At 43.6% G+C, this 21,271-nt stretch overlaps 4 protein-coding genes across 10 annotated transcripts in view; 3 read left to right on the forward strand and 1 right to left on the reverse strand.

The window, feature by feature from the left end:
- zbtb2b (zinc finger and BTB domain containing 2b) overlaps positions 1–5,709 on the forward strand; it is a 29,631-nt gene extending 23,922 nt beyond the window's left edge. For all 4 annotated transcript variants that reach the window (XM_086019614.1, XM_086019613.1, XM_086019615.1 and 1 more), the window contains 2 exons: positions 1,174–1,354; positions 1,854–5,709. In XM_086019614.1, coding sequence (XP_085875740.1) covers positions 1,182–1,354; positions 1,854–3,198 — 1,518 coding nt within the window. In that variant the 5' untranslated portion in view covers positions 1,174–1,181 and the 3' untranslated portion in view covers positions 3,199–5,709. The remainder of the gene's footprint in view (positions 1–1,173; positions 1,355–1,853) is intronic.
- Positions 5,710–6,635: 926 nt separating this feature from the next.
- prpf39 (PRP39 pre-mRNA processing factor 39 homolog (yeast)) lies at positions 6,636–13,960 on the forward strand. Of its 3 annotated transcripts, none has more exons than XM_086019406.1 (13): positions 6,636–6,780; positions 7,618–8,004; positions 8,190–8,566; positions 8,650–8,894; positions 9,398–9,565; positions 9,750–9,930; positions 10,360–10,467; positions 10,973–11,137; positions 11,631–11,757; positions 11,873–12,141; positions 12,254–12,438; positions 12,950–13,142; positions 13,498–13,960. In XM_086019406.1, exons 1-13 carry the CDS (start codon positions 6,768–6,770, stop codon positions 13,585–13,587), a joined length of 2,508 nt encoding a protein of 835 aa, XP_085875532.1. In that variant the 5' UTR covers positions 6,636–6,767; the 3' UTR covers positions 13,588–13,960. The 3 variants fall into 3 exon arrangements, with proteins under 3 accessions (XP_085875532.1, XP_085875534.1, XP_085875533.1); XM_086019407.1 differs by having other exon boundaries at positions 6,649–6,780; positions 7,621–8,004; XM_086019408.1 differs by lacking the exons at positions 12,254–12,438; positions 12,950–13,142; positions 13,498–13,960 and having other exon boundaries at positions 10,973–11,444; positions 11,873–12,020.
- A 442-nt stretch (positions 13,961–14,402) lies between these two features.
- faua (FAU ubiquitin like and ribosomal protein S30 fusion a) lies at positions 14,403–17,184 on the forward strand. Of its 2 annotated transcripts, none has more exons than XM_086019710.1 (5): positions 14,403–14,526; positions 15,224–15,305; positions 15,395–15,539; positions 16,190–16,245; positions 16,973–17,184. In XM_086019710.1, exons 1-5 carry the CDS (start codon positions 14,459–14,461, stop codon positions 17,096–17,098), a joined length of 477 nt encoding a protein of 158 aa, XP_085875836.1. In that variant the 5' UTR covers positions 14,403–14,458; the 3' UTR covers positions 17,099–17,184. The 2 variants fall into 2 exon arrangements, with proteins under 2 accessions (XP_085875836.1, XP_085875837.1); XM_086019711.1 differs by having other exon boundaries at positions 14,471–14,526; positions 15,211–15,305.
- A 386-nt stretch (positions 17,185–17,570) lies between these two features.
- fkbp3 (FKBP prolyl isomerase 3) lies at positions 17,571–19,203 on the reverse strand. Its single transcript, XM_086019050.1, has 7 exons — positions 19,042–19,203; positions 18,737–18,838; positions 18,544–18,645; positions 18,334–18,469; positions 18,192–18,259; positions 18,027–18,124; positions 17,571–17,799 (listed from the first exon to the last, which is right to left on the reverse strand). The coding sequence occupies exons 1-7, from the start codon at positions 19,144–19,146 to the stop codon at positions 17,745–17,747; spliced, it is 666 nt and encodes a 221-aa protein (XP_085875176.1). The 5' UTR covers positions 19,147–19,203; the 3' UTR covers positions 17,571–17,744.
- Between the last annotated feature and the right edge of the window lie 2,068 nt (positions 19,204–21,271).

Genomic DNA, 21,271 nt, shown 5'->3' on the forward strand with positions numbered 1-21,271 from the left:
ATCTCCACCGTGACTATGAAGGCACATTCTTTTGGACGGTTTAAAAATCGGTCCGGACATTCACGGCAATCAAGGCCTGTCACGTTTGCTCATCGCGTCCACCCGTGTTGTCTCACATCCATCCTGTTTTGTCCACAGCGGCCACTGGGAACATATTGTAGTGTAAACGTAGCATTGAAGACATTCTAGAACATCTACGCCTCTTATTAGAGACCAAGGTGAATGTATGTATGTGGGCAACAGTATTTTGAACCTGTGTCGATTAAAGATCACTCAAAACACAGGTGCACAACTACAGTCCTGAAAAAAATTCTTAAACCACCATGATGTCTGGCACAGCTGCTGCAAGCAATGGAAACAGTTAATACGGCAGCACGTCTAAAATTTTAAACCCCTAATATTTTTAATGTGAAAATGTTATTTAATTGCATTCCTGAACAGAACAATTAACATCAGTGGTTGAAAGCCCGTTAGTAGAATCTCATTTGGCGCAGAAAAGATAAATTCAGGATCACATTTTTCATTCCTTTTCGAAAAGATAAAAAGTCGAGAGCTTGTTAAACTCGTAACAGTCCCTTTTAAAGCACTTCATGCTGCTGGATGGTCTCCTGTCCTTTTCATGACATGTCGTCTAATAAATGTCATCATTTTTTTTTTCCTCCCCTAGGCACTGAATTGTGCTTTTTAACTTTTACTTATAACCCTCCTGTTATGCTCAGGAACAGCATAATGTTCCTGAGTCAGTTTGACCCAGGGCGTGTTCATTATCCAATTGTGTCAGAAACCTAAAACATCTCAAATATTGTTGTTTCGGAAAAAAATACTTTGAACTCTTTTTTTTGTTTGTTTGTTTGTTTGTTTATTTCTTTACCTTTTCAATGGGTCCGTTTGACCGGCAACTTGACAGGAGAGTTCTGTCTGGAGCATCCTGGTGTGACAAGCGCTTGACCAAACTGATCATATGAGATCAGGGAATAAAATCTTCATAATGAGCTCACTGTCTTTGCCTGGCACTTTTGAGCGCTAATTTTAGAAGGAGCTTGCTTCGCCGCTACTCTGTTGTTATGCTTTCGAGCCTCTCAAAAGTCATCATCTCCCTGCGGTCGCTGTCGCCTCCGGTCTCGTCGCAGACAGGAAACTGACTCGCACGGGTGTGCTTGTGTGTGCGTGCAGGTTGAAGAATGGAGTTGGCCAACCACGGTCTTATCCTGCTGCAGCAGCTCAACGCTCAGAGAGAGTTTGGCTTCCTGTGCGACTGCACCGTGGCCATCGGAGATGTGTTCTTTAAGGCCCACAAGGCTGTGCTGGCCGCCTTCTCCAACTACTTTAGAATGCTCTTCATTCACCAGGACAGGTACAGGACACGGTTTACACACAATCGGTAACAATAAACAGTGTGCATGCTGTTTGGCAATTAAAAAAAAGAAAAAGATCTTATGTGGTATACTTTGTTTGAGACCAAATGAAGCAACTACATTCAGCTACCAGTGTGCTATTTTACCATTGTTCAAAGAACCAGCACAGACAGTCCCTATTTTGAACGGGATGAGAGAATCTACTAGTTGCTGCAAAGTAGTAAATTCCTTCCATTTTGCTTCAAGAAATCATTTTTCAATAATCAATTACACACGCTGGCTAAATGGCTAAATTAATGCAACAAATGTGACAGGACCATTTATAATGTTAATGCTCTTCCATATTTAGAAAAAAAAAAAAAAATGGAGTGGGCCATTCTTTTAGCCCCCCCTGATGTAAAGGCTATGCTACACAACCTCTCAAAGCAAAATGTAGATTGCATAGGTGGTTTTTTTTCTACCAGAGTTGAAAGATGCCAATGTCTGATGTCGTTTCAGTGACTGTGTGCGTCTGAAGGCGACGGACATCCAGCCGGACATCTTCAGCTACCTGCTGAACCTGATGTACACCGGCAAGCTGGCCCCCCAGCTCATAGACCCCACGCGCTTGGAGCAGGGCGTCCGCTTCCTGCACGCCTACCCTCTGCTGCAGGAGGCCAGCCAGTCGGTGTACGCGCACCCCGAGCAGAGCATCAACCTCTCCACCTCCCTCTACGGCATCCAGATCGCCGACCAGAAGGCGGCGCTGTCCGCCCACTTGCCGCTCTCCTCGCCTGTCGACATGGAGACGCTGGGCTCGGAGGCCCAGTACCCATCGGTGGCGGCGGCGGCCAAGCCGGCCGCCTCCCCTCCGGAAGCGGAGGCGTCCACCAGCGGCGTCCAGCCCGCCGCAGAGGAGGCGGCGTCGGAGTCCCCGAGCGTGGACGGGGGCGCCTCCGCCAACGCCATCCTGCACGTCAAGCCCAGCATCATGAAGAGGAGCTCGTCCTTCCGGAAGCACTACTCCTGCCACCTGTGCCGGAGTCGCTTCAACCAGAGGAGCCTACTGAGGGAGCACCTCCTGCAGCACGCCCAGGCGGCGGAAAACCACAACGCCCTCTCGCCCGTAACGGTCGCCGAGCAGAGCGCGTCGGAGGCCGAGGGGCTCCTGAGGGCATGCAGAGTCGCCGCCGTGGAGATCATCAGCGACAACGAGCAGACGCTCGCCTCCGGCAACAACTCGGACTCGCCCCGTGCCGAGGTATCCGCCTCGTGCTGGGGCGCGGGCGTCCCGAACTCCCAGGCGGACACGCCGCCCCCCTCGGACATCGCCGACATCGACAACCTGGAGAACGGCGACCTGGACCGCGAGCTGAAGCGGCGGAAATACGAGTGCTGCACGTGCGGCCGCAAGTTCATCCAGAAGAGCCACTGGCGCGAGCACATGTACATCCACACGGGCAAGCCTTTCAAGTGCAGCGCCTGCGGCAAGAGCTTCTGCCGCGCCAACCAGGCCGCCCGCCACGTGTGCCTCAACCAGGGCGCCGACGCCTACACGCTGGTGGACCGCCAGAGCATGGAGCTGTGCGCGGCCGGCGACGACAGCAGCCAAATGGAGGCCATGTTCCTGGCCACGTCCAAGCCGTACAAGTGTAACATTTGCGCCACCACCTTCTCCAGCCCCAACGAGGTCATCAAGCACCTGTGCTTCACGCAGGGCAGCCTGGCGGGGCTGCCGGGGGGCGCCGCCGCCGCCCTGATGCTCCCGCACGACGAGCTCTCCAAAGACGACGGCTCGGATCTGTCCAACTCGGGCACGACGCCGCTCGAGGCCATCAAGGCCGAGGACGTCCTGGTGGAGTAGCCGCCAAAAACTGCCAATTTGCTGTTGCTATTTTTTCTAAATTATAACTCATGACTAAGCTAAAAAGACGTTAGTCAGGGTTTTGTTTTTGTGTGGGAGATCTTGGTTTTTTTTTTGTTTTTTTTTGCGTGTTTCATTCACATCGACTTGAGTCGAACAAGGGGAGATAATTGCCATCATATCTTGTCTCTACGGAAAGCCATTCAAGCATTTTTATTCATTTTTATTTTTCATGTACTAATACGCTCTTTGTCCTTGCTTGCGAGACAATTCAGCCCGCTAGTAGCGCGATTGTCTTACTAGTGACAATTTCCACTTCAGTATGTCATTACTACACGCTTTGAGAATGACTACACATTTCTGGTGAGTAAAAACCGTGCACTAGTGTACTTCTGGGCACTACTAGTAATACTAGAGAAATGCTAGATCAGGGGTCATCACCAACATATAAATATATAATACACAAATAACATAAATTGCTCACCCATAATGGGATGTTGTGATTTCCTAGGAATGTTGAAGAAGTGATCAGTTGAAAATGTAAAGACTTTATTTCCTACCTTGTTAAGTCGTTGTAAATTATTATTGTGAGAAATAAGTTGATCAGCCTTCACATAGATATCATTCCTTCTTGATAATAACTTCAGCAAATGTGTTATTTAAGAAATGTGTATCAACCGAGTTGGCCTTTTCATGAATCAGGAGCCAAGAAGTAGATCTCAAGTTCAAATAGGTTAGTTGACCCGCTTTTCAGATGTTCACTAGTAGAATATTATAACATCGCTAGTGGTACTAGTAGCATGCCCATGTCAACTTAGCGTACAGTTTTTCCTCTTTGGTAACATGTAATTACTCTACTAGTGCACAGAAATGTCATACAATAATGAAAGGATGTTGTGCAAGATGTCACTAGTAAGACTATGTCATTCTTCTAGTGCATGGCATTATCTTAGAAGTGAGGACAAAGAGCATTCTAGTACATGAACAATTCAGCGCACTAGTAGGACATGGAACAAATGACAGATCCCACCTCGCTCGAGCTGCGGTGGGGACGTTGGCGTTCAAACAGGAAGCGAGGGGCCCGACGTGCAGATTAGGTGTGTAGTTGCTAATAACGCTTAGCTGCAGGGAGACGCTTTAAAATTGCAGTTTCAGTCCACAAAGACGCACACCCGAGACAATCTGGCATCTTGACGTCTTCCATTTTTTTTTTTGTTTCGTTATCCGTAAAATTGAGTGAAAACAATGTGCACCTTGTTCATTTGTTAATACGACATCCACCAGTGGGAAGCACACTTAACTTTCCTCAAGATTTAAAGTTTGAACAAAGAAAAACTAAAAGCGTAAATGAAAACTTGAATTCACCCCTTTTAAATATTTCTAATTTTATACACAGTGGTATAATTTACAAAAGAGTATATTGTGATGAAAATGTAGCTTTCAGAGTAGAAATACTTGTGATCTGGCAGATCAAAGTGTATTGGGGGATGGGTGAGACAAATAGTTAAAACTGTAGCCTTAAATGATGAACATGTAATAGTAGTTACTGCCTGATCAGATAGGTGTCGTTCATGGGTTCCATCCCGATGTAAAGTAGGAAATTGGTGCGTGTCATTGAAAAAGCATGTATCTCGAGTTTTTGATTTGAGTCCCAAAATTGTTTTGTGCTTTTTATGTGAATACAACCAACATTTGTACACATTTTCTTCTTTTATTGAAAGAAGTTACCAGAAAAGAATATATGCAAAAACAAAGTAATGTTTTTGTTTGCCAAATTTTGTTGTAAAATGTGTTGTTTTTAATCCCCAATACAAAATCCTATATTTGTATTCAAAATTGGACAGTTTTAAACTTTTTGGTCCTTATTGCCCTGTTTTTATTATATTACAAAATGTGTCTGTCTCAATTTATTTTATTCAAAACACCATGATATCGTTGTTTTGGGGAAATTAAAATTTCTAAAACACAAAATTTGGAGATGAGATACATGCTTTTCTTTGGACATGCTTTCCGCTATAGTTCTTGTTACACTAGCTAAACCCATGTTCTCCTCATCTAGAATAAGATGGTTGTAATTGTTCTTGACAAAAGGTGCAAAGGTGTGGTTGCATTGTTGCAGTTATTCCAGTTTTGCGGCTAGATTGCGCTGTTTAACTGCGCTGCAGTGCACTAACATGCACACGTCTGTGTTGCTCACAGCAACATTTCAACTATTTTATTTTAAAGTAATTCACTGCTTAGTGAGTGTGTGTGCAAGATGTGGCTATCTCAGGAACATGACAAAGTTTGACACCGTCCTATACGTGTGTGTGTCCTATGTTACGGAGACATCAATCAGGACGAGTCCATCCCATAATACTTGAGTAGCAATTGCTGATGTTTCCTCTCAAAGCTCGTCTGACATCTACTGTGATCAATATGTGCTCTCAGGAATGTGACTATTTTTCCCTCTATCAACAGCTTTGTTGTTTTTTTAAAATGAAGAACAAACAATAAAATGTCTTTTGATAACGCTGACTTTTTATTTATTTATTATACTTTTCCTAATGTGTTTTAAAACGATTCTCTGTAGTGGTGAATGACATCCGTGACATGAACTTTGATTTTAATACACGATCAGCACTTATATAATGATGCAATAGAGTGGATTTATGGAAAATTCTTTGCAAAGATGCAGATGATGTAGGACGCGGCCATTCATGCAGCCACGATTGACAACAACCGAGGGCACAGGGAGACATCTTATATGAAATTTATAAAAGAATGAACAACCCTTCACTATTGAAGATACATTTCTTCAACAAATAAAGATTTCCTCCTGCATATACGGTATAAGTACCATATACTATAAATGTGAATTTGAAAAAAAAAGGCATTTTCTTTTAAAGAAATAAACACAAGGAAATTGGTATTGTGAATAACTTAAGTTGAAAAATAAACATGAGACACATTTGTAAATGACATCAAGCAATGCTTTTAAATTCAACAGCCAGGCTCAATGGGTCCGCGTGACGGCGCCATTTGAGCCTTTAACGCGTCTTTCGGCGTCTTAAAATGTCATGTTTGCAACACGAAGTTCACATGTTCGATCTCAAATTGGGTCTGGGTGACCTTAAATTATATTTAAGCCCGGAAAAAAGGCGCACTGTCTACTCTTTGTTTCTGTTTTTTAACTTTCCCATTTCATTGATAGCGATTGGATACATTCGTGGCCTACCGGTTGTGTGGGCAGGAGGTGTTTCGTCACATAATTACAAAAAATAAAAAATACATTACAGTACAACTCGAATATCCCAGATGATAAATTATTCACGTATGCACGGTTGTGACGCGTCAAGTTTTTGTGTTTTATTGAGTTGAGAACATGTTACATGTGTCGAAAGTGCTCAGGACGTGCAGCAGACGTACTCTTGACGTTTCTAGACTAGGCCATAGTCTACTGAGCATGCGCGCACTGGCCGCTCATTTTTTTCCCCCACTTAAAAAAAGATGGTGGACGAACCACGCCGCGCCGTCGTAGTTTAGGTAGCGTGACACAGAAAGACTCTTCAAGTTCGATAATAGAGTACATGGAAGCTCCTGGTAAGATTCTAAACCGCGTTTTTTCTTATATAGTTGCTCTGATGTATACATATAAAAAAAGACCGTACACTGTCGTGCTATCCAGCGCGGAGCTAGCTTTTCTAAGGGTACGACTATTTTCTGGAAGTCAGGCGGCGGAAAATGGCGTACAGTATTTCAGCACAGTGTCGGTTCGTAGACATGAAGGTCAACGACAATTTAAGTAACCCGATAGCTATTAAAGGCGACGTTGTTGATGTGTATTACACCACCCAAAGTGTAGCGTGATCGTTTTGCAATAAAACGTCTGTAGGAAGCCAACTTACATTCACGTTAGCTGCCCCGGTGCGTCCAGGAAATAGACGGCAGCTGAGGCCTAACTTTAGGTACAACTTTGTTTACCGGCGGTGTTGTTTGCGCGACCAAGTCGTCAAAGTTAAACTCTTATCTTGATCATTAAAATATTATATGCTAGTTAAATTGGGCAAATGTTAATATAATTAGTTAGGCCTCCTCAAAACTATATGATGTCACTAACGTCCGGACACTGGCTAACATGTTCAACATTGTGATCAAATAGTGCAACGAGCATACAAAAATTAAAGTAACTTGCAGTTATGAGCTAAGAGTGGTATTTAGAATAACTAGATGTTCTAGTAGTGCAAGTGAAACGCGTGTGCTTGCAAGAGTCAGAACTTTACAGGCCGTTTTGTATGCAGTAATGAAATGTGAAAATATCTGGTGGATACATGTCAGAAAGAGCGGTGCAATACCAGTCCAAGATCTGAAGACATTAGTACAACTGCCCAAAAAAGAATTCATTTTAATTAATAGTTAAACTGGACTAATTGATTCCAGCAGGCCTTCACCTCCCAGAAGAACCCATCACTGGAATGCTGGAATCAGAGCCCTGTGCCATGGAGACTAATGGAGAAGTGTACCCTCCTGCTCTAAACCAAACCACAGCCTGGACCATGGGTCAAGCTGCCCCAGAGCCTAGCATGGATTCTGTTTCTGGAGCAGGAGACCACCCCAACCCACCGTTGCCTCCGCCCCCTCCCCCTCCTCAGGAGCTGGGCCCTGTGGAGAAAGGCATGGAACAGTTTCAGGTCGCCAACGCACCACTGTATCCACATGAGCCGCCACCACCGCCGCCGCTTCCACCACAGCCCCCGGAACAGCCGCCGGAACACAAAGTACAGTCCCTGGAGGCTCAGCCGCACACCCAAGAAGTGACCAATCCAGGTAAAAAGAAAAAAATTAATTCAACAAAGGCGCTGATGTGTTTATAGTGGTACATTATGCACCATTTCCTAACCTTTGAGCCAAGGCACACATTCCACATTAAAATAAGCTTCGGGATGAACCACACCACACTACATTGTGGTTCTGAAATGCTGCATTATGGCCGCTTTTTGATTTTCCTACAGCTGGCACTGAGGCGTCGCAAGCTTCTGACGATGGCATGGAGCTGGAGGACGCCGCCAAAGACGCCGCTCAAGAAGCCGCCGCTCAAGAAGCCGCCGCTCAGGAAGCCGCCGCTCAGGAAGCCGCCGCTCAGGAAGCCGCCGCTCAGGAAGCCGCCGCTCAGGAAGCCGCCGCTCAAGCAGCCGCCGCTCAAGCAGCCGCTGCCGCAGCAGCCGCCGCAGCAGCTGCCGCACAAGCAGCAGCAGCCGCCGCACAAGCAGCCATCGTTCCTAGAGAGCCGGAGCTCCCCATTGAGTTTGAAAAACTCTTGAAAGGGTGCGAGGAGACCCCAGAGGACTTCAATGCTTGGGTCTACCTGCTGCAATATGTCGAGCAAGAGGTAAAAAAAAAAAACCATATTCCCCATCAATGATAATGGAGGCATCTAGAAAATGATGCAACGTAACCCTTGTCTTTCTTCAGAATATCCTCGAAGCGGTGAGGAAGTCATTCGACATTTTCCTTCTGCGCTATCCATATTGCTACGGGTACTGGAAGAAGTACGCCGACATAGAGAAAAAGCACGGCCACATCCATGTGGCGGAGGAGGTGTACCGGCGAGGCTTGCAGGCCATCCCGCTCAGCGTGGACCTTTGGCTGCACTACATGACCTACATCAAGGAGAACTCTGACACGAGCGACCCCGAGACGGAGGGACGCATTCGAGCGTAAGTAGAAACCCTGCCAAGTCCACTTTAAAGTGGGTCCTTGATTTACCTTGGTCCCGATGTGAGGTTACAAATGCCGTGTAATAAAAAGGTTGTGCTACGGTGTGAAAATATGCAGTCATACAGCACAAGAAGGCAAGCTCAGCTATCGCCTTAATTGCTGGTTTTAATTTGATTAGTTTAAATCATGGCCTTCAAATGTTTTTCTCACAAAGTTTTCCTGTATTTATCACCATCCCATCGTGAACCTTAACAATTACAAGTGGTAGACATCCCCCTCAAAATATTTATCATGGCCCATGCTAAGAGTGAGTAGGTTGACTACTGCGTTATGATCGGTGATAGACTGTGATGTGTTCTTATTCATGTACAAATTGGTGTTATGTCGTTGCCATAGGAACAGAACACTGTCATAAACCAAGGTCCCCCCTGTACTACTTTGTCTAGCCTTTTTACGCAGAGTACAAAATCCCCAAAGTTAAATTTCTTTCTTTCCTGCCCAGGGCGTACGAACATGCTGTGTTGGCGGCCGGTACAGACTTCCGCTCGGACCGCCTTTGGGAATCCTTCATCATCTGGGAGACGGAACAGGGAAAGCTTGCAAATGTCACTGCCATCTACGACCGCATCTTGGGCATTCCCACGCAGCTCTACTCTCAGCACTTACAAAAGTAAGGGAAATGTCCAGACTTATTTGCGCTACGTTTGACAATGACAACATATTAGGCTTTTTGGTTTGCTTGCCCCTACAAAATCGTCTTCACATCTACTCAAATGAATGAAATCAGTCAATTACCCAGCCCTAATTTGACCAGGGGCTGCATGGTGGTAATCATCTCAATTTGATACGTGCAGGTTCAAGGAGCACGTTCAGAACCACAACCCCAAACATTTCCTGTCCGAGGAGGAGTTTGTCAAGTTCAGGCTGGAGCTCTCCAAAGCCAACCTGGCCTCCATGGTGGGAGAAGACGGAGAAACGCCCGCCCCCCAGGATGAGCTCCCGCCCGGCACGGACGATCTCGCTGACCCCGCCAAGGTAAGAATCCAGCGAGAACCAAGGGGAGAATTTCTAAAGCACAAAAAAAAAGACAGAAATTCTGGAGTTAGATGGAGGTTGCCTGTTGTCCACCATGACCATGATGTGGATTAAGAGAAGAGTTTGAAGAGTTGTCTTTATGTCGGCAGCAAAGCCAAAGACAGCCAAGGGGGGCTTGACGCTGGCATCCTGTCAGGGACACTCGCCCTTAAACTAAACGGAACAACCGAGGCCCATTGACCCGCAGCACCTCCACCTAGAGGTTGATATGCAGGGTGCATATTTACACCCCCCCTCTGCAGGCCTCTTGTCTCTGGTGATGTAAATCTATGGCTGCGGGACCGCCACCGGCAGCTATTACATCAAGTGGAACAGGTGATTGTTGTCAAGCCGTTCAACAGTGTGCGCCTTGTCTGTGTTTTCACATAGAGAGTGACCGAGATCGAGAACATGCGCCACAAAGCGATCGAGGCTCGACAGGAAGTGTTCAACCTCAACGAGCACGAAGTCAGCAAGCGCTGGGCCTTTGAGGAAGGGGTACGACATTGGCAGCTTGAATCGTCTCCATGCACGCATGATTCTGCACCACTATTCGTTCTGCTCCTTCCAAATTTCTCAACTACTTCAAACCATTCCAAGTTTCAAATATTGTCAGATTCAGCAAAGTCGATCTTGTGTTTCAGGTTTCCCAATTTTTTTCCGCAATTCCATATTTAAAAAAACCAAAACAACAACATTCAAGTCAATAAGACACTCAGCAAAGAAATTCCTTATCTTCCATATTCCACCTTCAAAATATTCAGCTCAGTGAAGACAAATTGGAACTATTAATCAGATTTCCAAAATTCCCACATTTTCAATGTTCTCAATTCATGGGAACAGTCTACTAAAATATCTCTATCATTTAAATTCCATTTTTTTTTCAGTCCCACCTTCAACTTAGAATCAATTCCACTGCATTTTCAGTCTATATTTGTTGCATTTTGTGAGTTTCTATTTCTGCTGTGTAACACGAACAATGCCCTTGGCCTTTTTTTTTTAGATCAAGAGGCCCTACTTCCACGTCAAAGCCCTGGAGAAGACGCAGCTGAACAACTGGCGGGAGTACCTGGACTTTGAGATGGAGAACGGCACCCCGGAGCGTGTGGTTGTTCTCTTTGAACGCTGCCTCATCGCTTGTGCTCTCTATGAAGAGTTCTGGATCAAGGTATCAAGGCGTTTTTTGTTTTTTTTTCTCTCTGCTCCACACCACTTCTACTCTCGCCGCTTCCCTGCACTTCCCCCCCAACCATCGATGACAATCACATGGCATAAAACGGGAAAAAAAAACAAAACAACAAAAACAAGACAAAAACGTCCTGCACTCTCTTTGCGTGTAACGTTGATATGTGACTGTATCTGTTGTATTAGGGGATGGCCAGCTTGCCACACAAGATTTGACTGCAGCATTTGCCAACTGCATCTTCTTCGTCTCCCACTACCTTACAGAATCTTATCTAATTGGTTCCATGAAGGTGCTGATGGGTTTACACAGAAAAATTCTAAGAACGATCTTGTCAATGACGACATTCACCGGGGTCCGAGAAGCGGGAAATGTAAACGTCTGGTCTTGTCTGTTTCTTTGCCTTTCTTTCTCTCTCCGCTTTCCTGTCCTCTGCTCGCTCTCCTTCCCACTTTCTCTTCTTTTCACGCTTCAAAAGTACGCCAAATACCTGGAGGGCTTCAGCACCGACGGCGTTCGGCACGTCTACAGGAAGGCCTGCACCGTCCACCTGCCCAGGAAGCCCGCCATCCACCTGCTGTGGGCTGGCTTTGAGGAGCAGCAGGGTGAGGAGCACAAAATGAAATCAAAGACGAATGCCTTTGACTTTGGAGGCGCCACTGTAAAATGTGGCACTACTTAAAAGTCCAACTCACAGTTTCCCCCGCTCTTGCTCCACAGGCAACGTGGACGGTGCCAGCACCATCCTTAAGACCCTGGAGATGGTGGTGCCCACCCTGGCCATGGTGCGTCTGCGGCGGGTCAGCCTGGAGCGTCGGCGCGGCAACCTGGACGAGGCGGAGGCCCTGCTGAAAGAGGCGGTGGATTCCTCCAAGACCGCCTCGGAGACGTCCTTTTACGCCGTGAAGCTGGCGCGGCAGTTCCTCAAGGTGCAGAAGAGCCTGAGCAAGGCCAGGAAAGTGCTGCTGGACGCCATCGAGAGAGACCAGGTCAACATTTTGAATCTAAACTTGACTCGTTATTTAAAGTGTACGGCAACGAAACGAGGAAATACAGTTGTCGAGTTCTCGCATTGAACATCGTCCCCATATGGTCTGACAGACATGTCCGAGGCTGTACCTCAACCTGCTGGAGCTGGAGTGCAGCGGCGACGTGACACAAAACCAGGCTGAGATCATGGCCTGCTTCGACCGGGCCCTGAAGAGCCCCATGGAGATGGAGTCGCGCCTCCTCTTCGCCCAGCGTAAAGTGGAATTCCTCGAGGACTTTGGCAGCGATATCCATGCGTGAGTTTGGTGCAAAATGTCCTCAAGGGGGCGCTGTCTTGGGCTGTATTACAATTCAACAATTGAATGTTTTTTTTAATGACTTTGTTCGCTAGTGGCGCAACTGTGATGTGCATCATAGCAGCATAATGAGAGAGAAAAATATACGAAATTTGATATCTTCAAATCAGATTAGTGACATATCCACTTGTCTGCTCAAATAAATAAATAAAAAACATGGTGTGAATCTTATTCTACAGTACAGGTGTATATAACATGCAACTTTAGAGGTGTGCAGACTGTAAATGTTCTACATATGAAGTGTATAGAAATTAAATATGATGTCAGTATCCTACATTGGGGGTTTATAGACATTAAATATGATTTCAGTGTTGCGTAAGGCGTTCGGAACATAAAATATGGTTTAAAAGTGCATCATGTCACTTGGAATGAATACGAATATAGAATCCGATGTATGTATTAATTGAGCGCTTGGACCTGCAGCGTGAACCAAGCCTTGTTGTTGTTTCAGGCTCGTGGCCGCTTACGAGGAACACCAGAACCTGCAGAAGGAATTCGACTTATCAAAGAGAACCGCGGAGAACGGCTACGACAGCTCTCAGGAACCCGATGCCAAGCGGCAGCGCGTGGACGACGGCTCCATGGCCGCCGCCGGGACAGACATGCAAGCCAACAGCGCCTACAATTACAACAGCTGGTACCAGGTGGGTTCATCCTTTGTCGTACATTTTCATATTGTCCCTCTCTGATTCTCAGCCAACATATTTGTTCATATCCATGCCATCGATTTAGAGTGACTGGTAGAACATTTAAATGCTCTTGGACTAGATGGCAGAATGCATAAATAACCTGTCTAAACATGTTGCCATTCATTTAACAATAATAGCTTTGTGTTCAACTGAACAGTACGTTTGAGACAATCTCATCATTATTTCAGTAAAGGTGTGGTGTTTTTTGGTAACATTTTTATTTGGTGCACTGTTTATAGTATAAAATATGTGCCTTGGCTCAAACACTGGTCTTTCTTGTATTTCAAATGTTCTCTCTTGTCCTTTTCAGCAACAGTATGGCGCCTGGGGCCAAAACTCGTGGGGCCAGTACAACCAATACGCCCAGTATAACCAGTACTACCCTCCTCCTCCGACATGATGGCCGCCACCGTGATCTTGCGCTCTCATTGGAGAATGTGTCTAGCTTTTCAAATTAAGACAACCAGCACCGCTTTCCCAAAAGATTTATTTTGTGGTTTGACTCGAGCTCATTATTTCAAATACAGTACTCGTAGCTCCTGTTTGGGGATAAACAATTATACACATGATGCATGTTGTTTGTAAAGACAGGTTTGCTTCCACCACCCACCTCCCCTGTGCTCTAGACGCAAAGACAAAGTTTTTCATTCTCCTTGTGGGTCTCTTTAAATTAGAAGAATTTTTAATGTGTTTCAATGAACCCAAAATGAAGAGTTCCTGTTTACCTTGTTTTTTCTCAACTTGATTTCATAATAAACAGATTGATATCCTGATGCTTCCCTGCTTTATTTTATTGTCATCTGTGTGCAACTATTAAGTTACATGATGGCATTTTGTGATACAGTGAAGTGTTTTTGTATGCTCCAGATGTTACCATGTTCACTACATGAGGCACACTTGGGCCTTGGATGGATGTTACTTTTGATTATTAAATGTGAATGTCCTGTACATAGATTTTATGTATTAAAATGACAAAGTAAAGGTACCTAGTAAAGTGTAATGAAATATAACTTTAAATAATGTGATTCAGGCTTTACAAAAAAGGCTACAACTGTCAGCTTACAATTACCCGTTACCCGCAAAATGTAACCTGAGTTCCACTATTTTGGAGATGCTATTAACAAATGTGTGTGTCTTGTATATGCAAACTAAAGATATTCATTCTAGGTTATAATGTGTGTGCATATAGCGCAACTCTGCCACATCCAATATGTCGACGAAGTATGGGTGTGGCCACGTCTGTCTTGACGCGTGTTACGTAAAATGGGCACATGCGCAGTGTCTTCCTCTTATATAGCCTTTTCTATGCTGCGCGTGTAACGACTAGCATCCAAACGAGGTAGGCCTATGTGTAATGGGTGGCAAAAGTGCGTTTTAACCCGTCGCCGGGTCTTATTTTGTTCTGCAAATGCACCCAAAACACAGTCGAACACAATTGAACGGCACATTGAATAGACTGGTGATAATTTGTGTGTTTAGCCTCCATTTCCTCCCACCTCGAGTGCCGCGTCTCGCATGTGGCTAGTTTAGTCGTCTTAGCATTAGCCTCAGCGACAACTTTTCTCTCCATGACCAAAAGTATACGTTTTCCTGGTTTGGTTTGTTATTTACATGTGACAAAAAATGTTCCCCTTTCCGTTACGAAGCCGTAAGTGATAATATACAAGGTACAAATCTTAAAAGGGGCGTCCAAAAGCATGATTTACTGGTGTGTTACAGCGCAATGTTTTCCCCTAGAGAATAGCGCCACATATATTTCTAATTTGTAGTCGATTATTTTATTGTTTGGCTTTTAAACACAATTTCTTACTCTCTATACCGTACATTGCTAGCCTTATTTAAAAATACATGAAGTCGAAATAACTAAAGTTAGTGGTCTAACATTTTAGTCTCCAAATGTGTGTGACCTTAATTTCTTCAGGATATTGTGTTGATCAATGTATTATTTTTTACTTTATTTGTTAGTTTTCAGGTATGATCATTGATTTGATTTTTTTTTTTTAATTGCTTTTTAAAAATTGAGTCTCCCTTGTTAGAATCAACATGCAGCTCTTCCTGCGTGCCCAGAACACTCACACCCTTGAGGTGACCGGACAGGAGACCGTGGGCCAGATTAAGGTAAAATAATAATAAATGCAAGTCAAACTGTTAGATGGCAAGGCTATATTTTACGATACGTGGCAGCAATTGTTTCATCATCACATCAGGCTCATATCCAGACTTTGGAGGGTCTCCTGGTAGAGGATCAGGTGGTGCTGCTCGCAGGTTGCCCGCTGGAAGACGATGCCTCACTGTCATCGTGCGGCGTTTCCGAGCACTGTACCTTGGAGATAGCCGGCAGGCTTCTGGGAGGTCAGTGTTGAAATGTTTGACATTACTACAGTGAGCCTTTGTTTATTGCGGGTGATATGTTCCAGACCTGCCTGCGATAGGTGAAAATCTGTGGGCTAAAGACCATGTAATTTTAAAAATGAACTTTGTGTTTAAATGGATTCAAATTTAATTTTTTGTGAAGAAATTGAAAAAATTCTCACATTTCTCAAATTCAGAGACACGCAGGCACACTTCATGCTGTTTGTCATGCCCAATTTAAATTTTACTCTAAAACTGACCCTATTAGCAGAATTTAATACCAAACTGTTCAACCAAAAGTCATCATTTCATCTAAAGAAAGTCTGTTAGCTTAATGCTAGCACAATGCAAAATGCCATGGATGGGCCAACGAATATTATCTTGGATGTTACAGAAATTATAAACTGCTCATTTTTCACAGTACGGAAACAAGAGTATAAAATAAAGTAGAATTAAACGTCGTCTAGTTAAACACCAGAGTATGTCATTGCTTGAAAATCTGTGGTAGAATGTGAACATAAAGTCATGAAATGCAGTATAGCAGGGGTTCACTTGGTACATTACAAGTTGCTATTCGTGTTGTGACTTTCCCGCTGTTTTGCCACTGCATGAAAGTGATTTTTTATTTCCCCCGGCCCCTTTGTGTCTAGGTAAGGTCCACGGCTCTCTGGCCCGTGCTGGAAAAGTGAGGGGCCAGACTCCCAAGGTGAGTATTATTTGTAGAATATACAACATTTAAAAATTGTATGTGAATTTACCTTTTGTATATCCAGATTTGACAGTCAGTGTTTAATAATTGTGTTTAACAACTATTTGTAAGCAACAAAATGTTTCTGTAAAGCATTAAAGATGGAAAACAAAAATATTTGTTCATTAAAATAGAATTCAGGGCTACAATCAGTTGTCTTTCATTCACTGCTTTACAAATTTGAAAATTCACATGTATGTAAGCGCCTTTCAAGGGACCCGAGGACGCATAACAAAAAGTAGAACATTTTAGATATAATTTCATGTATATCGGCAAATTTGAAAATTGAAATACCTATGTTAATGTAACAATATTGCATTCTAGTTTTGGGGGACATTTTGATATTAAAGGGGGAACTGAGTTTGAAATTCTGTTACTTGGTTAAAGCCTGCTAAAATTGAGTGCATTAATGCAACTCCGATCCCAAACCTGACCTTATTTTTCGAAATTAAGGCTTCTTTTAAAAAAAGAAAATAAGCTTGACTGTGCCATCTTAGCAGTAATTACTGACATAATGGAAACAATTTATCTTGAATCACATCAAAAATGCTTTCACGTAGCAAAAAATATCTTGATACTGTAAGCCTGCTGTGAATGGATGACATTTCTGAAACGTGATGTTGGGAACAACTTCAATAAGTCATGCATTTGACTTGTTGAATTGAACGTGTCGTTTGTTTGGCAGGTGGACAAGCAGGAGAAGAAGAAGAAGAAGACCGGCCGCGCCAAGCGTCGCATCCAGTACAACCGACGCTTCGTCAACGTGGTGCCCACCTTCGGCAAGAAGAAGGGACCCAACGCCAACTCCTAAGAAGAGTGCGTCATGACCCTGACCATACCAAGCTGTTTTGGCTGAGTTCAAATGTTTTCCTGCTGTTAATAAAACGTTGAACCCGGCACATAGTACTGGAGCGGTCATCTTTAGTACTAAAAAAAAAAAAACAGTCTATAGGGTGTAAATGGTATAAATATTTAGCATTAGGTGTGTGTAAAATAAGCAAAAACTATTGAATGTGGAGGTTGGGTCAGCCCAGGCTCAACGCTTGTGGACTTATATTTGTAATTTGGGTGTGTGTATGTTTTGTATCTTACAGGTCACTTCCAATGAAATGGAAATAGTTATGCATACCTTAGACATCTTTGTCAGATAGAGGCATTAAATGGGAATTGGGCACTTGGACCTGCAGTGTAAATCCATCCTAAATTGTTATTAGGACTTAATCAGCCATTATGCTGGGTTTGGTTAATTGACCTTAATGTGTTTAAAATAACAACAGCAGCAGTCTTGTTTGTAAAAGGTATATTTAATACAAACAAAAAGATATTTTAGTGACCCCAAATGTAGGGAATTACATTGATAGCATCAAAAGCAACAAAACGGTTACATATTTTGGATTCCAGCTCACCAATGTGAGAACACTGAAAATTTAAACGTTTAACTTCCCAGTTTTCCTGCTTTAATCCACATCCACCAGCTCCACCTCAAAGATCAGCTTGGCGTTGGGTGGAATTCTGAAAATAAAAAAGTTAAGGAGAAGATGGACAATGAGGCCTCCCCAAAACGTGCTTTTGGGTCTCAATAGTAATTCACCTAAAATGGCTTCTTCAAACCTAAAAACAGCTGACTTCCTGTTCAATTATAGGCACGGCTCCTTTGAGACTTTTCCAAGCATCATGTTATGTTAGACCCATCCGCTCAATTTCTGATTAGTTTCCATCTACATCCCCAAAAAAGATACTTGGAGTCTGGGAGGCCCTTCTTCCCGTACGCCCACTCAGATTCGATCTCCAGGCGGGCCGTCTCACCCTTGCTCATGGTCAACAGGCCCTCGTCCCACTGCGGGAAGGCGACGGTGTTACAAACCACAAGAGGAGGACAGGAACGACGGGCATAACACACATACCCCTCGGATGACTTTGCCCATGCCCACTTTGAAGCTCAGCGGCTTGGTTTGCTTTTTCTTTCTGGCCACTGCAGGAATAAACAGACCTGATTAGTCTGACTGAATTGTCGACATAAGATCGCAGCCTATTGCGGCTAAACACCTGAGGGAATGTTGGTGTCAAAGACGGTGCCGTCCTCCAGCGTCCCCGTGTACCAACAGCTCACCGTGTTGCCTTTTTTCGGGAAGTTGACCTTGTCGCCTTTCTTCAGCGTTGATTTGGTAAACTTGGGCGGACCCTGAAGCGAAGCAACATCTGCAATTATGAAGATACTTGCACATAAAATGACCCCGCAAGTGCTTGGGTCTTTACCTCATCCACAACTTCCACCTTGACCTCTTTGGGCTTTTCATCAATTTTGACAGCTTTCACCTGCTTCGTCACGTCTTCCAGCGGCTCCGTGCCTTTAAACTTCTGCAAAATACACAAGATTTTTTTTCTCCATTTCAAGCACAGTGCGTACTTCATTTGCTTCAAGACGCTACGTCACTGTGACGTCACTCACTTTGCTGGCAAACAGCTCGTTATAGGCAACAATGAGTTGCTCCTTTTTGGCTGTTTTGGCCACGTTCTTGATATTTCCCAGCAGTTTGTGCTCGTTAAGGAACTAAACACAGAATAAAGTGTTATTCTTTGAAACAACAGGAGGTTATATGTGACGTATAGCAGCCACTTTGTTTGCAAACATTGATTTCCGCCCCCATGTGCAGCTACACGCTATGCTGCATCACGCGAAAGAGCGATATTCCCGTCAACATACACTTTTAAAATGACAACAGCGGCATTTGAATACTCAAATTACAAACGTACCGAGTGTGCCGCATTGTCCTGAATGAACTTGATCAGGTCTTTTTTGGGCAAATCGTCACTTTTGAGCTGCTCGTCGCTCCACTGACGCACTGGTTCGTCCGCCATTTTGAGTGGACAGACTATGAACTCTGACCTCGTGCATGAATATGTATTACTACAGAAACAGATTACTAGTGAGCATTTTTGACGAACGCTCTCAATAAAATGACATGCTTTTCCAGCTACCAACGAACTCAATACGCGTACAAAAAAAAAATCTCAGTCACTCGGATCGAATGTACCCCCCCATACAATTGTTGTGTTTTATTGGAAATAAACGCGATACTGACAAACGACACTCCTGCAATTGGAAGACTGTATTGTTTACAAAAGCTAGTTTAATATAGGGGAAGGGGGCACGCAGCACGCCTCACAGTAAGATAGTGAAAAAAAGGACACCTATGCTGAAGACTTTGAGATTTGGAAAGGACCCTTGGAAGGCACATCTCTCACACCTGACATTTAAGAGAAGTTACAGAGTTTTCAATCTTAGCCTATTCCCAGATTGTGATTTTACAACATTTTTGCAGAGGTCACTACTACTACAACAAGATTCTTAAGGAATTTTGTTTCCCGCAATGCAAATGTTCCCCATCATACTCTTGGTACAAACCTACAAAATGGAGAAGTTGTTGGCTACAGCTGACGCAGTCTGTGCAGATAAAAACAAAAAATACTAAGAGAGCACACTGCAGAATGAGGCCACGGCTCTGGTTATGAAAATTTAGGTATGTATTTATATAATGTGTTATACATAATGAATACACAAATATGATATACATACATACACACATGTTTTATTGTCTATATTTTATTTTATAGTTATACAATACATCGTTCGTTATCTATTACTTGTGTCACTTATGGTGGGGTTCTTGAGTAACCATGACTGCAGAGTGCAAGCGCAGTTCGAGCTCATCGTGGGGTGGACCTAAATGTTTGACTTCGCCCACATGAATTCTCGACATCTTAGTGCCTTCTTTTCTTTTGAACTACTTCCTTGGCGGCTTCAATGATGCGCCGTATTATGATGTCATATTTTAAAACACGTAATTTCACATTGAAAATTACAACCTATCAACTGACTGAAATTAATTAAATTCTATGTTTTGCTTTGAATGTTTTAAAGCACTTTGAGTTGCATTTTTATGTATGAAAAGTGCTATATAAATAAAATGTGATTGATTGATTGATTGATTGATTGATTGATAAAAAAAAATTAAAAAAAAGGCCAAACGCGGGTCCGGTGATACCCACAAACCTCCAGTGTGGCCGGAGTTTTACGGAAAAAAAAAAAGAAAAAACAGCTAACGTAAATAGAGTTATAGCCGCTCTTGCTTGCTTGCTGAGGACAAGATTGTTATCGTATATTAGCGTTATATATAACGTTCAAAAGCGAGAAAGGAAGCAGAAAGGGCTTGCAATCGTTTATTTTACAACGTCAAAACAGTAACTCCTCTGAGCCACAAGAGGGCGCTCTTGGTTAGCGCATGCATTTAGTCTCTAGCTGTTCTACCACAACAACTATGTCGCCCAGACTTCAAATTCGTGCCAAACCGAATCTACTTCTGTTAGCGCTGCCGTTGAAGACAGGCTAAAGTACTGCTTCCGGATAAAGGACCTCTGGTCACCTTGTAATCAAGATTTTAAAATATCCCTGCAATTTCGCATTTTTGATTAACATATTTTGGATTCTTCGCATTTATCTGGGAATACAAAAAATAACAAGAAAACGATACATAATCCAATTTAATATCGCCATTTTGATGCAAATTGGCTCGTATTTTATTTTTTTAAAACAGCTCCAATTATTGAAAAACGAAAAACACCCCGTTTTTTGTTTTCAGATTTGCGTGCCTAAATCGGAAATAGTATGAACGTAAGGTACACGGACCTACACGGACCCTACTTCCTGTGCATCCTGCAGCGCGAACCAAGGGCCGAAAAGCGTAAAAAATTGAGAATTTAATATTGAAACTGGAAATACGGAAATTCGAGCCCTTTCCAGAAAACTTGTAGTTTATTTTTAAAAGGGGCGTTAAAATGAATATCCTGTTTTTGTTTCAAAAATGAAAATTGAAAATACAACCCTAAATTTCTTTTTGGATTTGCGTTTCACAATTAAAAATAGAATGAACGTAAGGTACACGGCCCAGATACGGGCCTCGCTGACTGTTATTATGCGTCCGTG

Source organism: Filicampus tigris, chromosome 20 (genome assembly GCF_054856515.1).
Source record: "Filicampus tigris isolate MCC_2025a chromosome 20, RoL_Ftig_1.0, whole genome shotgun sequence".
In the NCBI taxonomy this organism is placed as follows: domain Eukaryota; kingdom Metazoa; phylum Chordata; class Actinopteri; order Syngnathiformes; family Syngnathidae; genus Filicampus; species Filicampus tigris.